Source organism: Oncorhynchus keta, unplaced genomic scaffold (genome assembly GCF_023373465.1).
Source record: "Oncorhynchus keta strain PuntledgeMale-10-30-2019 unplaced genomic scaffold, Oket_V2 Un_contig_3767_pilon_pilon, whole genome shotgun sequence".
Lineage (NCBI taxonomy): Eukaryota > Metazoa > Chordata > Actinopteri > Salmoniformes > Salmonidae > Oncorhynchus > Oncorhynchus keta.
In genome coordinates, this window is record NW_026287419.1 from 36,980 (window position 1) to 56,084 (window position 19,105).

The 19,105-nt window shown below is 42.4% G+C and overlaps 1 protein-coding gene across 1 annotated transcript in view; it reads left to right on the forward strand.

Annotated features, from left to right (window-relative positions):
• The window catches only part of LOC127924173 (cadherin-related family member 5-like), a 35,158-nt gene extending 19,073 nt beyond the window's left edge, over window positions 1–16,085 (forward strand). The window contains exons 5-12 of the mRNA XM_052508631.1: window positions 108–203; window positions 3,377–3,463; window positions 3,671–3,775; window positions 4,260–4,445; window positions 6,182–6,272; window positions 11,738–11,836; window positions 15,199–15,405; window positions 15,834–16,085. Of these exons, the coding sequence (XP_052364591.1) occupies window positions 108–203; window positions 3,377–3,463; window positions 3,671–3,775; window positions 4,260–4,445; window positions 6,182–6,272; window positions 11,738–11,836; window positions 15,199–15,287 (753 nt within the window). The 3' untranslated portion in view covers window positions 15,288–15,405; window positions 15,834–16,085. The remainder of the gene's footprint in view (window positions 1–107; window positions 204–3,376; window positions 3,464–3,670; window positions 3,776–4,259; window positions 4,446–6,181; window positions 6,273–11,737; window positions 11,837–15,198; window positions 15,406–15,833) is intronic.
• The last annotated feature ends 3,020 nt before the right edge of the window (window positions 16,086–19,105 follow it).

The window sequence follows — 19,105 nt, forward strand, 5'->3', positions numbered from 1 at the left end:
GACCCTCTTCTATTTACTATGTACCTTACTTCACTCAGAGTCATTACGTTCTCCAGGTGAACGAGGTGAGACCCTCTTCTATTTACTATGTACCTTACTTCTCTCAGAGTCATTACGTTCTCCAGGTGAACGAGGTGAGACCCTCTTCTATTTACTATGTACCTTACTTCGCTCAGAGTCATTACGTTCTCCAGGTGAACGAGGTGAGACCCTCTTCTATTTACTATGTACTGTGGCAAACCTCTTCAAGGTTAGGAGCGTTTGTCACAAACTAAGTGGTAAACTGTCACCAAATCACCCAAGAATGAGAGTTCTTTCGAACAGGACAGTACCTGTGTGTTTGTTTCTCCGTCCTGGTCCACCCAGGCCGTAGGCGAGGTCAAGGATAGCAGGGTTCGGTACACGAATCGGGTTCTCAGTAGGTCCAGCTCCAAACGCCAACAGGTAAGTCCAAACAATCCAGCTCATACACGGTAAATCCAGCCAATCTCTATAGTCTCTTTCTCTATTGTTCATAGCTCCTTCCAGCACCCTCCCTTTTTCTTCCTGGTTTTTCTTGAACCTTTATCTATGAGTCGGCTCCACCTTCTGAGGGTTCCCCTTGCTTCTGGGACTTGTAGTTTTGGCGGTCGGCCATTTTGTGATCTGTAGTTCTGACAGGGGGGGGCATTTTATTGATCGGGCAGAGCCCGTTTATTAGCTCTGCTCTCACATATCTGCCACTTATCACTCGACCCCCTTCTTTGCCACAGTACCTTACTTCACTCAGAGTCATTACGTTCTCCAGGCGAATGAGGTGAGACCCTCTTCTATTTACTATGTACCTTACTTCGCTCAGAGTCATTACGTTGTCCAGGTGAACGAGGTGAGACCCTCTTCTATTTACTATGTACCTTACTTCACTCAGAGTCATTACGTTCTCCAGGTGAACGAGGTGAGACCCTCTTCTATTTACTATGTACCTTACTTCGCTCAGAGTCATTACAATCTCCAGGTGAACGAGGTGAGACCCTCTTCTATTTACTATGTACCTTACTTCACTCAGAGTCATTACGTTCTCCAGGTGAACGAGGTGAGACCTTCTTCTATTTACTATGTACCTTACTTCGCTCAGAGTCATTACGTTCTCCAGGTGAACGAGGTGAGACCCTCTTCTATTTACTATGTACCTTACTTCACTCAGAGTCATTACGTTCTCCAGGTGAACGAGGTGAGACCTTCTTCTATTTACTATGTACCTAACAGCATTAGACACTTCTCCGTGGGCCCAACATTACCATGGTGATTATGTTACGATGACAATAGTAATTAACTACTTGCACCCTTCATACATTGACTCCGTGCTTCTACACCTGCATTGCTTGCTGTTTGGGGTTTTAGGCTGGGTTTCTGTACAGCACTTTGAGATATCAGCTGATGTACAAAGGGCTATATAAATAAATAAATAAAATGTTTTTTTTTATACAATACCACATCAGTTTGTATGAATAAACCTTCCATATCGGTACATTTCCATGAAGTAACATTTCTGTAATATAATATGTTGACTCTGAGCCCTCTCTCTCCCACAGCTGACTCCTGTGAACACCAGTATTGGTCGGATAGAGGCCCCAGACATTGACTCTGAGCCCTCTCTCTCCCACAGCTGACTCCTGTGAACACCAGTATTGGTCGGATAGAGGCCCCAGACATTGACTCTGAGCCCTCTCTCTCTCCCACAGCTGACTCCTGTGAACACCAGTATTGGTCGGATAGAGGCCACAGACATTGACTCTGAGCCCTCTCTCTCCCACAGCTGACTCCTGTGAACACCAGTATTGGTCGGATAGAGGCCACAGACATTGACTCTGAGCCCTCTCTCTCCCACAGCTGACTCCTGTGAACACCAGTATTGGTCGGATAGAGGCCACAGACATTGACTCTGAGCCCTCTCTCTCTCTCCCACAGCTGACTCCTGTGAACACCAGTATTGGTCGGATAGAGGCCCCAGACATTGACTCTGAGCCCTCTCTCTCCCACAGCTGACTCCTGTGAACACCAGTATTGGTCGGATAGAGGCCCCAGACATTGACTCTGAGCCCTCTCTCTCCCACAGCTGACTCCTGTGAACACCAGTATTGGTCGGATAGAGGCCCCAGACATTGACTCTGAGCCCCCTCTCTCTCCCACAGCTGACTCCTGTGAACACCAGTATTGGTCAGATAGAGGCCACAGACATTGACTCTGAGCCCCCTCTCTCTCCCACAGCTGACTCCTGTGAACACCAGTATTGGTCAGATAGAGGCCACAGACATTGACTCTGAGCCCCCTCTCTCTCCCACAGCTGACTCCTGTGAACACCAGTATTGGTCAGATAGAGGCCACAGACATTGACTCTGAGCCCCCTCTCTCTCCCACAGCTGACTCCTGTGAACACCAGTATTGGTCAGATAGAGGCCACAGACATTGACTCTGAGCCCCCTCTCTCTCCCACAGCTGACTCCTGTGAACACCAGTATTGGTCAGATAGAGGCCACAGACATTGACTCTGAGCCCTCTCTCTCCCACAGCTGACTCCTGTGAACACCAGTGTTGGTCGGATAGAGGTCACAGACATTGACTCTGAGCCCTCTCTCTCCCACAGCTGTCTCCTGTGAACACCAGTATTGGTCGGATAGAGGCCACAGACATTGACTCTGAGCCCTCTCTCTCTCCCACAGCTGACTCCTGTGAACACCAGTATTGGTCAGATAGAGGCCACAGACATTGACTCTGAGCCCTCTCTCTCCCACAGCTGACTCCTGTGAACAGCAGTGTTGGTCGGATAGAGGTCACAGACATTGACTCTGAGCCCCTCTCTCTCCCACGGCTGACTCCTGTGAACACCAGTATTGGTCGGATAGAGGCCCCAGACATTGACTCTGAGCCCCCTCTCTCTCCCACAGCTGACTCCTGTGAACACCAGTATTGGTCGGATAGAGGCCCCAGACATTGACTCTGAGCCCCCTCTCTCTCCCACAGCTGACTCCTGTGAACACCAGTATTGGTCGGATAGAGGCCCCAGACATTGACTCTGAGCCCCCTCTCTCTCCCACAGCTGACTCCTGTGAACACCAGTATTGGTCGGATAGAGGCCCCAGACATTGACTCTGAGCCCCCTCTCTCTCCCACAGCTGACTCCTGTGAACACCAGTATTGGTCGGATAGAGGCCCCAGACATTGACTCTGAGCCCTCTCTCTCCCACAGCTGACTCCTGTGAACACCAGTATTGGTCGGATAGAGGCCCCAGACATTGACTCTGAGCCCTCTCTCTCTCCCACAGCTGACTCCTGTGAACACCAGTATTGGTCGGATAGAGGCCACAGACATTGACTCTGAGCCCTCTCTCTCCCACAGCTGACTCCTGTGAACACCAGTATTGGCCGGATAGAGGCCACAGACATTGACTCTGAGCCCCTGTACTATCGTTTAGAGTCAGCCACGGTAAGACCTTCCCTCCATCACCGATGAACACTATGAACACTATGAACACTAACACTGATCTGTTGATGCTGTTGTCTTGGTCCAGGTCTCTCCTGAAAAATAGATATATATTTTTTTATCTCAACAAGACGAAGCTGGTATAAATAAAGGTTCAGTCAAATCATTGCTCAGCAGATTAAACACGTTTGTCATTGTTGGTGTCACCAGAACAGGTATCTACGACTGGAGAATGCCAACACCCCCAACATACTGGTGCAAAACATCATCGACTACGACTCTGTCCAAAAGATCTCCCTGGTCTTACATGTACAGGTATACTGTTGTTTACATTCTTCCCTACTGTTTATGTCAAATGGGATTACAAAGTATTCTAGAAATATATATATTTTATGTATATTCTAAAGTATTCAATAAATATACTATAATCTGTAAAGTATTTCAGAAATATACTCTAATCTGTAAAATATTAAATAAATATACTAGAATCTGTAAAGTATTCAAGAAATATACTCTAATCTGTAAAATATTAAAGAAATATACTAGAATCTGTAAAGTATTCAAGAAATATACTAGAATCTGTAAAGTATTCCAGAAATATACTAGAATCTGTAAAGTATTCCAGAAATATACTAGAATCTGTAAAGTATTCCAGAAATATACTACAATCTGTAAAGTATTCCAGAAATATACTATAATCTGTAAAATAACATAATCCTATAGTAGAGAACCAGGATCTGCTGTCCTCATCTCAATGCCCTTTGACCTTCCTTGACAATCTATTAACACCATTTCCCAGGACACGTATAACGTTTCTGAGTCCGGCGAGCCTTCGTTCACTGCCGTGGTGACCATCACGGTTAACGTGAAGGACGTTGACAACCGTCCACCGTGGTTCCAGCCCTGTGTCAGAACCAACCTGGGGATAGCCAAACTGTGTGTCAGCTCCGGCTACAGGGCAAAGGTCAACCTCACAGAGAAAGAGGTGTGTGATACAGTATATCTGTGTACCTGAACAGAGAGGTGTGTGTTACAGTATATCTGTGTACCTGAACAGAGAGAGGTGTTGATACAGTATATCTGTGTACCTGAACAGAGAGAGGTGTGTGATACAGTATATCTGTGTACCTGAACAGAGAGGTGTGTGATACAGTATATCTGTGTACCTGAACAGAGAGAGGTGTGTGATACAGTATATCTGTGTACCTGAACAGAGAGGTGTGTGTTACAGTATATCTGTGTACCTGAACAGAGAGAGGTGTGATACAGTATATCTGTGTACCTGAACAGAGAGAGGTTTGTTACAGTATATCTGTGTACCTGAACAGAGAGGTGTGATACAGTATATTTGTGTACCTGAACAGAGAGAGGTGTGATAATATCTGTGTACCTGAACAGAGAGAGGTGTGATACAGTATATCTGTGTACCTGAACAGAGATAGGTGTGATACAGTATATCTGTGTACCTGAACAGAGAGAGGTGTGATACAGTATATCTGTGTACCTGAACAGAGAGAGGTGTGTGATACAGTATATCTGTGTACCTGAACAGAGAGAGGTGTGATACAGTATATCTGTGTACCTGAACAGAGAGAGGTGTGATACAGTATATCTGTGTAACTTAACAGAGAGAGGTGTGATTCAGTATATCTGTGTACCTGAACAGAGAGAGGTGTACCTGAACAGAGAGGTGTGTGATACAGTATATCTGTGTACCTGAACAGAGAGAGGTGTACGTGAACAGAGAGAGGTGTGATAATATCTGTGTACCTGAACAGAGAGGTGTGATACAGTATATCTGTGTACCTGAACAGAGAGAGGTGTGTGTTACAGTATATCTGTGTACCTGAACAGAGAGAGGTGTGTGTTACAGTATATCTGTGTACCTGAACAGAGAGAGGTGTGTGTTACAGTATATCTGTGTACCTGAACAGAGAGAGCTGTGTGTTACAGTATATCTGTGTACCTGAACAGAGAGAGGTGTGATACAGTGTATCTGTGTACCTGAACAGAGAGAGGTGTACCTGAACAGAGAGAGGTGTGATACAGTGTATCTGTGTACCTGAACAGAGAGAGGTGTGTTACAGTATATCTGTGTACCTGAACAGAGAGAGGTGTGTTACAGTATATCTGTGTACCTGAACAGAGAGAGAGGTGTGTTACAGTATATCTGTGTACCTGAACAGAGAGAGGTGTGTTACAGTATATCTGTGTACCTGAACAGAGAGAGGTGTACGTGAACAGAGAGAGAGGTGTGATACAGTATATCTGTGTACCTGAACAGAGAGAGGTGTACGTGAACAGAGAGAGGTGTGTTACAGTATATCTGTGTACCTGAACAGAGAGAGGTGTGATACAGTATATCTGTGTACCTGAACAGAGAGAGGTGTGTTACAGTATATCTGTGTACCTGAACAGAGAGAGGTGTACCTGAACAGAGAGAGAGAGGTGTGTTACAGTATATCTGTGTACCTATCTCTGAACCCTGGTCTGTTGTTGTCCACAGGACGGTGCTTTATCTCTGAACCCTGGTCTGTTGTTGTCCACAGGACGGTGCTTTATCCCTGAACCCTGGTCTGTTGTTGTCCACAGGACGGTGGTTTATCTCTGAACCCTGGTCTGTTGTTGTCCACAGGACGGTGGTTTATCTCTGAACCCTGGTCTGTTGTTGTCCACAGGACGGTGGTTTATCTCTGAACCCTGGTCTGTTGTTGTCCACAGGACGGTGCTTTATCCCTGGAGCCTGGTCCGTTATACGCCAAGGATGGAGACAGAAATAGGAGTGAGCTGATCAGCTACAGGATAATTAGAGGTACAACAGGTCTTTATGTTTTCCTCACAGTAATCTAGTTTTAATGTTCTCCTCACAGTAATCTAGTTTTAATGTTCTCCTCACAGTAATCTAGTGTTGATGTTCTCCTCACAGTAATCTAGTGTTGATGTTCTCCTCACAGTAATCTAGTGTTGATGTTCTCCCCACAGTAATCTAGTGTTGATGTTCTCCTCACAGTAATCTAGTGTTGATGTTCTCCTCACAGTAATCTAGTTTTAATGTTCTCCTCACAGTAATCTAGTGTTGATGTTCTCCTCACAGTAATCTAGTGTTGATGTTCTCCTCACAGTAATCTAGTGTTGATGTTCTCCTCACAGTAATCTAGTGTTGATGTTCTCCTCACAGTAATCTAGTGTTGATGTTCTCCTCACAGTAATCTAGTGTTGATGTTCTCCCCACAGTAATCTAGTGTTGATGTTCTCCTCACAGTAATCTAGTGTTGATGTTCTCCTCACAGTAATCTAGTTTTAATGTTCTCCTCACAGTAATCTAGTGTTGATGTTCTCCTCACAGTAATCTAGTGTTGATGTTCTCTTCACAGTAATCTAGTGTTAATGTTCTCCTCACAGTAATCTAGTGTTGATGTTCTCTTCACAGTAATCTAGTGTTAATGTTCTCCTCACAGTAATCTAGTTTTAATGTTCTCCTCACAGTAATCTAGTGTTGATGTTCTCCTCACAGTAATCTAGTGTTGATGTTCTCTTCACAGTAATCTAGTGTTAATGTTCTCCTCACAGTAATCTAGTTTTAATGTTCTCCTCACAGTAATCTAGTTTTAATGTTCTCCTCACAGTAATCTAGTGTTGATGTTCTCCTCACAGTAATCTAGTGTTGATGTTCTCTTCACAGTAATCTAGTGTTAATGTTCTCTCACAGTAATCTAGTTTTAATGTTCTCCTCACAGTAATCTAGTGTTGATGTTCTCCTCACAGTAATCTAGTGTTGATGTTCTCTTCACAGTAATCTAGTGTTAATGTTCTCCTCACAGTAATCTAGTGTTGATGTTCTCTTCACAGTAATCTAGTGTTGATGTTCTCTTCACAGTAATCTAGTGTTGATGTTCTCCTCACAGTAATCTAGTGTTGATGTTCTCCTCACAGTAATCTAGTGTTGATGTTCTCCTCACAGTAATCTAGTGTTGATGTTCTCTCACAGTAATCTAGTGTTGATGTTCTCTTCACAGTAATCTAGTGTTAATGTTCTCCTCACAGTAATCTAGTTTTAATGTTCTCCTCACAGTAATCTAGTGTTGATGTTCTCCTCACAGTAATCTAGTGTTGATGTTCTCTTCACAGTAATCTAGTGTTAATGTTCTCCTCACAGTAATCTAGTGTTGATGTTCTCTTCACAGTAATCTAGTGTTGATGTTCTCTTCACAGTAATCTAGTGTTAATGTTCTCCTCACAGTAATCTAGTGTTGATGTTCTCTTCACAGTAATCTAGTGTTGATGTTCTCTTCACAGTAATCTAGTGTTAATGTTCTCCTCACAGTAATCTAGTGTTGATGTTCTCTTCACAGTAATCTAGTGTTGATGTTCTCTTCACAGTAATCTAGTGTTAATGTTCTCCTCACAGTAATCTAGTGTTGATGTTCTCTTCACAGTAATCTAGTGTTGATGTTCTCCTCACAGTAATCTAGTGTTGATGTTCTCCTCACAGTAATCTAGTGTTGATGTTCTCCTCACAGTAATCTAGTTTTAATGTTCTCCTCACAGTAATCTAGTGTTGATGTTCTCCTCACAGTAATCTAGTGTTGATGTTCTCTTCACAGTAATCTAGTGTTAATGTTCTCCTCACAGTAATCTAGTGTTGATGTTCTCCTCACAGTAATCTAGTTTTAATGTTCTCCTCACAGTAATCTAGTGTTGATGTTCTCCTCACAGTAATCTAGTTTTAATGTTCTCCTCACAGTAATCTAGTTTTAATGTTCTCCCCACAGTAATCTAGTGTTGATGTTCTCCTCACAGTAATCTAGTTTTAATGTTCTCCTCACAGTAATCTAGTGTTGATGTTCTCCTCACAGTAATCTAGTTTTAATGTTCTCCTCACAGTAATCTAGTGTTGATGTTCTCTCACAGTAATCTAGTTTTAATGTTCTCCTCACAGTAATCTAGTTTTAATGTTCTCCCCACAGTAATCTAGTGTTGATGTTCTCCTCACAGTAATCTAGTGTTGATGTTCTCTTCACAGTAATCTAGTTTTAATGTTCTCCTCACAGTAATCTAGTGTTGATGTTCTCCTCACAGTAATCTAGTGTTGATGTTCTCCTCACAGTAATCTAGTTTTAATGTTCTCCTCACAGTAATCTAGTGTTGATGTTCTCCTCACAGTAATCTAGTTTTAATGTTCTCCTCACAGTAATCTAGTGTTGATGTTCTCCTCACAGTAATCTAGTTTTAATGTTCTCCTCACAGTAATCTAGTGTTGATGTTCTCCTCACAGTAATCTAGTGTTGATGTTCTCCTCACAGTAATCTAGTGTTGATGTTCTCCCCACAGTAATCTAGTGTTGATGTTCTCCTCACAGTAATCTAGTGTTGATGTTCTCCTCACAGTAATCTAGTGTTAATGTTCTCCCCACAGTAATCTAGTGTTGATGTTCTCACAGTAATCTAGTGTTGATGTTCTCCTCACAGTAATCTAGTGTTGATGTTCTCCTCACAGTAATCTAGTGTTGATGTTCTCCTCACAGTAATCTAGTTTTAATGTTCTCCTCACAGTAATCTAGTTTTAATGTTCTCCTCACAGTAATCTAGTGTTGATGTTCTCCTCACAGTAATCTAGTGTTGATGTTCTCCTCACAGTAATCTAGTGTTGATGTTCTCCTCTGTACAGTAATCTAGTTTTAATGTTCTCCTCACAGTAATCTAGTGTTGATGTTCTCCCCACAGTAATCTAGTGTTGATGTTCTCCTCACAGTAATCTAGTTTTAATGTTCTCCTCACAGTAATCTAGTGTTGATGTTCTCCTCACAGTAATCTAGTGTTGATGAGAGTAATCTAGTGTTGATGTTCTCCTCACAGTAATCTAGTGTTGATGTTCTCCCCACAGTAATCTAGTGTTAATGTTCTCCTCACAGTAATCTAGTGTTGATGTTCTCCTCACAGTAATCTAGTGTTGATGTTCTCCTCACAGTAATCTAGTTTTAATGTTCTCCTCACAGTAATCTAGTGTTGATGTTCTCCTCACAGTAATCTAGTGTTGATGTTCTCCTCACAGTAATCTAGTGTTGATGTTCTCCTCACAGTAATCTAGTTTTAATGTTCTCCTCACAGTAATCTAGTGTTGATGTTCTCCTCACAGTAATCTAGTGTTGATGTTCTCCCCACAGTAATCTAGTGTTAATGTTCTCCTCACAGTAATCTAGTGTTGATGTTCTCCTCACAGTAATCTAGTGTTGATGTTCTCCTCACAGTAATCTAGTGTTGATGTTCTCCTCACAGTAATCTAGTGTTGATGTTCTCCCCACAGTAATCTAGTGTTGATGTTCTCCTCACAGTAATCTAGTGTTGATGTTCTCTCCACAGTAATCTAGTGTTGATGTTCTCACAGTAATCTAGTTTTAATGTTCTCCTCACAGTAATCTAGTGTTGATGTTCTCCTCACAGTAAGATGTATTTGACCTTATGAAGATGGAGACGCTGCCAGTAAAGGGGGTAACTGGGAGCATATACAATGTCAGGGACTTCCTGTTCTCTTTACATTATCAGCTGAGCATCAACATTTTTCATAAGGATGTGCGTAGGACCACAAAGTTTTCTATATTATAAAAATATATCAGAATTGATCAGATATCATCATACTGGTTTCTCCTCTGTATCTCATAGCAGACTGATCTTGACCTAATAATAATAATAATATATGCCATTTAGCAGATGCTTTTATCTCCTCTGTATCAAAGCGACTTACAGTCATCTGTGCATACATTCTACGTATGGGTGGTCCCGGGGATCGACCCCACTACGTTACAAGCGCCATGCTCTACCAACTGAGCTACCTCACGGTTTCTCCTCTGTATCTCATAGCAGACTGATCTTGATCTCACGGTTTCTCCTCTGTATCTCATAGCAGACTGATCTTGCCCTCATGGTTTCTCCTCTGTATCTCATAGCAGACTGATCTTGACCTCACGGTTTCTCCTCTGTATCTCATAGCAGACTGATCTTGCCCTCATGGTTTCTCCTCTGTATCTCATAGCAGACTGATCTTGCCCTCATGGTTTCTCCTCTGTATCTCATAGCAGACTGATCTTGCCCTCACGGTTTCTCCTCTGTATCTCATAGCAGACTGATCTTGCCCTCACGGTTTCTCCTCTGTATCTCATAGCAGACTGATCTTGACCTCACGGTTTCTCCTCTGTATCTCATAGCAGACTGATCTTGACTTCACGGTTTCTCCTCTGTATCTCATAGCAGACTGATCTTGACGTCACGGTTTCTCCTCTGTATCTCATAGCAGACTGATCTTGACTTCACGGTTTCTCCTCTGTATCTCATAGCAGACTGATGTTGACTTCACGGTTTCTCCTCTGTATCTCATAGCAGACTGATCTTGACTTCACGGTTTCTCCTCTGTATCTCATAGCAGACTGATGTTGACTTCACGGTTTCTCCTCTGTATCTCATAGCAGACTGATATTGACCTCATGGTTTCTCCTCTGTATCTCATAGCAGACTGATGTTGACTTCACGGTTTCTCCTCTGTATCTCATAGCAGACTGATCTTGACTTCACGGTTTCTCCTCTGTATCTCATAGCAGACTGATCTTGACTTCACGGTTTCTCCTCTGTATCTCATAGCAGACTGATCTTGACTTCACGGGTTCTCCTCTGTATCTCATAGCAGACTGATCTTGACCTCGCGGTTTCTCCTCTGTATCTCATAGCAGACTGATATTGACTTCACGGTTTCTCCTCTGTATCTCATAGCAGACTGATCTTGACTTCACGGGTTCTCCTCTGTATCTCATAGCAGACTGATCTTGACCTCGCGGTTTCTCCTCTGTATCTCATAGCAGACTGATATTGACCTCATGGTTTCTCCTCTGTATCTCATAGCAGACTGATCTTGACCTCGCGGTTTCTCCTCTGTATCTCATAGCAGACTGATCTTGCCCTCACGGTTTCTCCTCTGTATCTCATAGCAGACTGATCTTGACCTCGTGGTTTCTCCTCTGTATCTCATAGCAGACTGATATTGACCTCGCGGTTTCTCCTCTGTATCTCATAGCAGACTGATGTTGACTTCACGGTTTCTCCTCTGTATCTCATAGCAGACTGATCTTGACTTCACGGTTTCTCCTCTGTATCTCATAGCAGACTGATCTTGCCCTCACGGTTTCTCCTCTGTATCTCATAGCAGACTGATGTTGACTTCACGGTTTCTCCTCTGTATCTCATAGCAGACTGATGTTGACTTCACGGTTTGTGTATCTTTCCCTCTCAGGGAATGAAGGCAGCATCTTCCAGATCGATGAGGAGACTAGGGAACATCTCCATGACCAAAGCAGCAGACATAGCAGGCCCAATATCCCTCACTGTCCTGGTAAGAGATGTCTTTTCAATCTGTATTTCCATCTGTGCAGATCAATTACTTCTTTTGGCATATAATCGATTGAAAGCTATGATTGTGTTCAACATTGAAATTGATCTTCGGATCATGGATCTTTTCAAATGATGATGAATGAGATCATCTTACTAGAAAATAATTTTGGGTTTCAGAAAACATTTTTATAAACATATAGTTCATAAAGTAGCTATAAACTTTCTAAAATATATTTCTAAAAGTCACTAATATAAAATACATTGTGGTGACTTGATCTGATCTTATTTGGGTTTGAGAAGAATTCTAGTTTATGACATAGTTTATCTAGTTTATGACATAGTTTATCTAGTTTATGACATAGTTTATCTAGTTTATGACATAGTTTATCTAGTTTATGACATAGTTTATCTAGTTTATGACATAGTTTATCATCTAGTTCATGACATAGTTTATCATCTAGTTTATGACATAGTTTATCTAGTTTATCACATAGTTTATGACATAGTTTATCTAGTTTATGACATAGTTTATCTAGTTTATGACATAGTTTATCTAGTTTATCACATAGTTTATCTAGTTTATGACATAGTTTATCTAGTTTATGACATAGTTTATCTAGTTTATGACATAGTTTATCTAGTTTATCACATAGTTTATCTAGTTTATCACATAGTTTATCTAGTTTATGACATAGTTCATCTAGACATAGTTTATCTCATGACATAGTTTATCATCTAGTTCATGACATAGTTTATCATCTAGTTTATGACATAGTTTATCATCTAGTTTATGACATAGTTTATCTAGTTTATGACATAGTTTATCTAGTTTATCACATAGTTTATCTAGTTTATCACATAGTTTATCTAGTTTATGACATAGTTCATCTAGTTTATGACATAGTTCATCTAGTTCATGACATAGTTTATCATCTAGTTCATGACATAGTTTATCATCTAGTTCATGACATAGTTTATCATCTAGTTCATGACATAGTTTATCATCTAGTTTATGACATAGTTTATCATCTAGTTTATCACATAGTTTATCTAGTTTATGACATAGTTTATCTAGTTTATGACATAGTTTATCTAGTTTATGACATAGTTTATCTAGTTTATGACATAGTTTATCTAGTTTATGACATAGTTTATCTAGTTTATGACATAGTTTATCATCTAGTTTATGACATAGTTTATCTAGTTTATGACATAGTTTATCTAGTTTATGACATAGTTTATCTAGTTTATGACATAGTTTATCTAGTTTATGACATAGTTTATCTAGTTTATGACATAGTTTATCTAGTTTATGACATAGTTTATCTAGTTTATGACATAGTTTATCTAGTTTATGACATAGTTTATCTAGTTTATGACATAGTTTATCATCTAGTTTATGACATAGTTTATCTAGTTTATGACATAGTTTATCTAGTTTATGACATAGTTTATCACATAGTATGACATAGTTTATCTAGTTTTTAGTTTACATAGTTTATCTAGTTTATGACATAGTTTATCATCTAGTTTATGACATAGTTTATCTAGTTTATGACATAGTTTATCTAGTTTATCACATAGTTTATGACATAGTTTATCTAGTTTATGACATAGTTTATCTAGTTTATCACATAGTTTATGACATAGTTTATCTAGTTTATCATCTAGTTTATGACATAGTTTATCTAGTTTATCACATAGTTTATCTAGTTTATCACATAGTTCATCTAGTTTATGACATAGTAATCTGGAAACCCAGAACTAAATATTGCTAGTGTGCTGCTCATGCTATTTGATGTTTATATGAACGGTCTGTCACAGGAGACTACAGACAGCCAGCAGCATACCACCCTGCATACCACCCTGCATACCACCCATCATACTACCCTGTATACCACCCTGCATACCACCATGCATACCACCCTGCATACCACCCATCATACTACCCTGTATACCACCCTGCATACCACCATGCATACCACCCTGCAACCACCCTGCATACCACCCAGCCTACCACCCTTCATACCACCCAGCCTACCACCCTGCCTACCACCCTGCATACCACCCAGCATACCACCCTGCATACCACCCAGTATACCACCCTGCATACCACCCTGTATACCACCATGCATACCACCCTGCAACCACCCTGTATACCACCATGCATACCACCCTGCATACCACCCTGCATACCACCCTGTATACCACCCTGCATACCACCCTGTATACCACCCTGCATACCACCCAGTATACCACCCTGCATACCACCCAGTATACCACCCTGCCTACCACCCTGCATACCACCCTGTATACCACCATGCATACCACCCAGCAACCACCCTGCATACCACCCAGCATACCACCCAGCCTACCACCCTGCATACCACCCTGCCTACCACCCTGCCTACCACCCATCATACTACCCTGTATACCACCCTGCATACCACCCTGCATACCACCCTGTATACCACCATGCATACCACCCTGCAACCACCCTGCATACCACCCAGCCTACCACCCAGTATACCATCCTGCATACCACCCTGTATACCACCATGCATACCACCCTGCAACCACCCTGTATACCACCATGCATACCACCCTGCATACCACCCTGCATACCACCCTGTATACCACCCTGCATACCACCCTGTATACCACCCTGTATAACACCCTGTATACCACCCTGCATACCACCCAGTATACCACCCTGCATACCACCCAGTATACCACCCTGCCTACCACCCTGTATACCACCATGCATACCACCATGCATACCACCCTGCAACCACCCTGCATACCACCCAGTATACCACCCTGCCTACCACCCTGCATACCACCCTGTATACCACCATGCAGGGCGGCAGCGTAGCCTAGTGGTTAGAGCGTTGGACTAGTAACCGTTGGACTAGTAACCGGAAGGTTGTGAGTTCAAACCCCCGAGCTGACAAGGTACAAATCTGTCGTTCTGCCCCTGAACAGGCAGTTAACCCACTGTTCCCAGGCCGTCATTGAAAATAAGAATATGTTCTTAACTGACTTGCCTGGTTAAATAAAAAAAAAAAAAAAAAAAAAAATGCATACCACCCTGCAACCACCCTGCCTATCACCCTGCCTACCACCCTGCCTACCACCCTGCCTACCACCCAGCATACCACCCTGCATACCACCCAGTATACCCCCTGCATCCCACTGCTGGCTTGCTTCTAAAGCTAAGCAGGCTTGGTCCTGGTCGGTCCCTGGATGGGAGACCAGATGCGAGGACTGGAGATGGACAATACTCTCTCCATCTCTCCCTCTCTCCCATCTCTCCTCATCTCTCCATCTCTCCCATCTCTCCCATCTCTCCCTCTCTCCCAGGCCTCCCAGGTCACCAACAGGGACCAGTTTGCGGTGACTCAGGTCACCATCGAGGTGCTGAGGAAGAGCAGGAACCCTCCGCGGTTTGAGAAGGAGCGTTACGAAGGTTACATCTACAGTAACTCAGTCCCAGAGACCATGATCCTACGAGACAGAACCTCCAACAGACCCTTCAGGGTCAGGGCCAGAGACGAGGACTTTGCCACCGTAAGAGTCAAAAGAGATCAACATTTAACATTTGAATCCTTTTAGCAGACACTTGTCTTACAATCTCAGTCTGTGTTTGTTCATGGGACCTCTAAATGTAATGTCACGTCTCATATACAGTAGAGACACACTCGTCTGGCACTGTGAAAGTCCTAGAAATGACACAATTACCTGCAATTCTGGGTAGCTACGCTTCTGTTCTGTGTGAGATTTGAAACACTGACACACAACTTTAATCAGCTTGTTTGTGTGTGGGTGTTTATTTGTGTGTGTGTGTGTGTGTGTGTTTATTTGTGTGTGGTTGTTTATTTGTGTGTGTGTGTGTGTGTGTGTGTGTGTGTGTGTGTGTGTGTGTGTGTGGGTGTTTATTTGTGTGTGTGTGTGTGTGTTTATTTGTGTGTGGGTGTTTGTGTGTGTGTGTGTTTTAGGGTGTAAACCCAGACATGAGATATGAGGTGCAGTACAGCAGTTATGTCAATGTGACAAACGAAGGGTTTGTTCTTCTGAAGAGGGTTGTGAAGACAGAGTCCTTCGCTCTGCAGGTGAGTGGTTAGCTGCCTCATTGTTCTTCTGAAGAGGGTTGTGAAGACAGAGTCCTTCGCTCTGCAGGTGAGTGGTTACCAGTCTCATTGTTCTTCTGAAGAGGGTTGTGAAGACAGAGTCCTTCGCTCTGCAGGTGAGTGGTTACCTGTCTCATTGTTCTTCTGAAGAGGGTTGTGAAGACAGAGTCCTTCGCTCTGCAGGTGAGTGGTTAGCTGCCTCATTGTTCTTCTGAAGAGGGTTGTGAAGACAGAGTCCTTCGCTCTTCACCTGAGTGGTTACCTGCCTCATTGTTCTTCTGAAGAGGGTTGTGAAGGCAGAGTCCTTCACTCTGCAGGTGAGTGGTTAGCTGCCTCATTGTTCTTCTGAAGAGGGTTGTGAAGACAGAGTCCTTCGCTCTTCACCTGAGTGGTTACCTGCCTCATTGTTCTTCTGAAGAGGGTTGTGAAGACAGAGTCCTTCGCTCTGCAGGTGAGTGGTTACCTGTCTCATTGTTCTTCTGAAGAGGGTTGTGAAGACAGAGTCCTTCGCTCTGCAGGTGAGTGGTTAGCTGTCTCATTGTTCTTCTGAAGAGGGTTGTGAAGACAGAGTCCTTCGCTCTACAGGTGAGTGGTTACCTGTCTCATTGTTCTTCTGAAGAGGGTTGTGAAGGCAGAGTCCTTCGCTCTGCAGGTGAGTGGTTACCAGCCTCATTGTTCTTCTGAAGAGGGTTGTGAAGACAGAGTCCTTCGCTCTGCAGGTGAGTGGATACTTGCCTCATTGTTCTTCTGAAGAGGATTGTGAAGGCAGAGTCCTTCGCTCTGCAGGTGAGTGGATACTTGCCTCATTGTTCTTCTGAAGAGGGTTGTGAAGGCAGAGTCCTTCGCTCTTCACCTGAGTGGTTACCTGCCTATTACTAGACTACTATAATTGTTTTGATGAATGTTTTGGTTAATGCTGGGGGTTGCAGAGACATTCCGAGAAATTATAATATTGTATTTTCCCTTGTGATGTGTGTGTAGATTCGTGCTATGGACCTGTCTACAGGGAGTTTGGTACAGCGGCCCTCTCTGTCCTGGTTATACCAGGTAAGACTTCCACACAGCACCACAAGGGAAGGTTAACTCACAGCAAAGGGAATGAGCCCTTGGTGACTGATTGTTCAGATGATCTACTCCTACCAACAGTAGGATCTGTACTCTCCATATTAAAGCCTGTATTAATATACTATGGTGATGATCTACTCCTACCAACAGTAGGATCTGTACTCTCCATATTAAAGCCGGTATTATTGGTGGGGTTCAAGGTAGAAGTGAAGTGGAATAGAGTTTAGGTACATCTCAAAGGCCATTGTCTGCTGTAACGGCTGGATTGATTGATTAATTTATTGATTGGTTGGTTGATAACTTGATTGATTAATATATTGATTGGTTGGTTGATAACTTGATTGATTAATATATTGATTGGTTGGTTGATAATTTGATTGATTGATTAATATATTCATTGGTTGGTTGGTAACTTGATTGATTGATTAATATATTCATTGGTTGGTTGGTAACTTGATTGATTGATTAATATATTCATTGGTTGGTTGGTAACTTGATTGATTGATTAATATATTCATTGGTTGGTTGGTAACTTGATTGATTGATTAATATATTCATTGGTTGGTTGGTAACTTGATTGATTGATTAATATATTCATTGGTTGGTTGGTAACTTGATTGATTGATTAATATATTCATTGGTTGGTTGGTAACTTGATTGATTGATTAATATATTCATTGGTTGGTTGGTAACTTGATTGATTGATTAATATATTCATTGGTTGGTTGGTAACTTGATTGATTGATTAATATATTCATTGGTTGGTTGGTAACTTGATTGATTGATTAATATATTCATTGGTTGGTTGGTAACTTGATTGATTGATTAATATATTCATTGGTTGGTTGGTAACTTGATTGATTGATTAATATATTCATTGGTTGGTTGGTAACTTGATTGATTGATTTAATATATTCATTGGTTGGTTGGTAACTTGATTGATTGATTAATATATTTATTGGTTGGTTGATAAATCGATTGATTGATTAATATATTGATTGGTTGGTTGATAAATTGATTGATTAATATATTGATTGGTTGGTTGATAACTTGATTGATTGATTAATATATTGGTTGGTTGGTTGATAACAGTTGATTGATTTCTTGACTGGTTGCCTTGACTATTATTTTCCCTGACCTCTGACTCTCTACAGCTGTGGCGGTTCCTTTGCCCTCGGGGGCAGGGTACCGGGCGGGGGACATGGCTCTTCTGGGATTGATCATGGCAGCCATCTTGGTTCTCTGCTTCATCGTGATTGGCTTCCTGATCTCCCGCCTGAAGAAAGGAGGTGCCAACCTGGATAAGATAACTGAGGTCAGCACCATTCTGTGAGTTCAGCTCAGAACTGATGCTGCGTTGACGACAAGTGGGGAAACTCCGATAATACTACTTGTAGACTGGGATCAACGAGTTGTATGTGTTGATGTGCTGTAAACACGTTGAGCATGCCGATTGGCTAATGGCAAACAAGCAGCGTCAACCATACACTAACAGCACAGCTTTCAGACACGCAAACTCATTATAATGTGCAAAAAACATATTCATACATTATTTATTTTCATGAATAATGTTTTATTGTTGTATTTAACTGCCAAAATTGTTAAGAGGTCAGTATGTGGGAGAAGTCAGAGATGATAGATGAGTTTCCCCCACTAGTAAACACCAGTAGGAAGGCCCTGCATGTGGGTTTCTCCCAGGGGAATGCTGGTATTGAGGAAGGCCCTTCATGTGGGTTTCTCCCAGGGGAATGCTGGTATTGAGGGAGGCCCTTCATGTGGGTTTCTCCCAGGGGAATGCTGGTATTGAGGAGGCCCTGCATGTGGGTTTCTCCCAGGGGAATGCTGGTATTGAGGAAGGCCCTTCATGTGGGTTTCTCCCAGGGGAATGCTGGTATTGAGGGAGGCCCTGCATGTGGGTTTCTCCCAGGGGAATGCTGGTATTGAGGAAGGCCCTTCATGTGGGTTTCTCCCAGGGGAATGCTGGTATTGAGGGAGGCCCTTCATGTGGGTTTCTCCCAGGGGAATGCTGGTATTGAGGAAGGCCCTTCATGTGGGTTTCTCCCAGGGGAATGCTG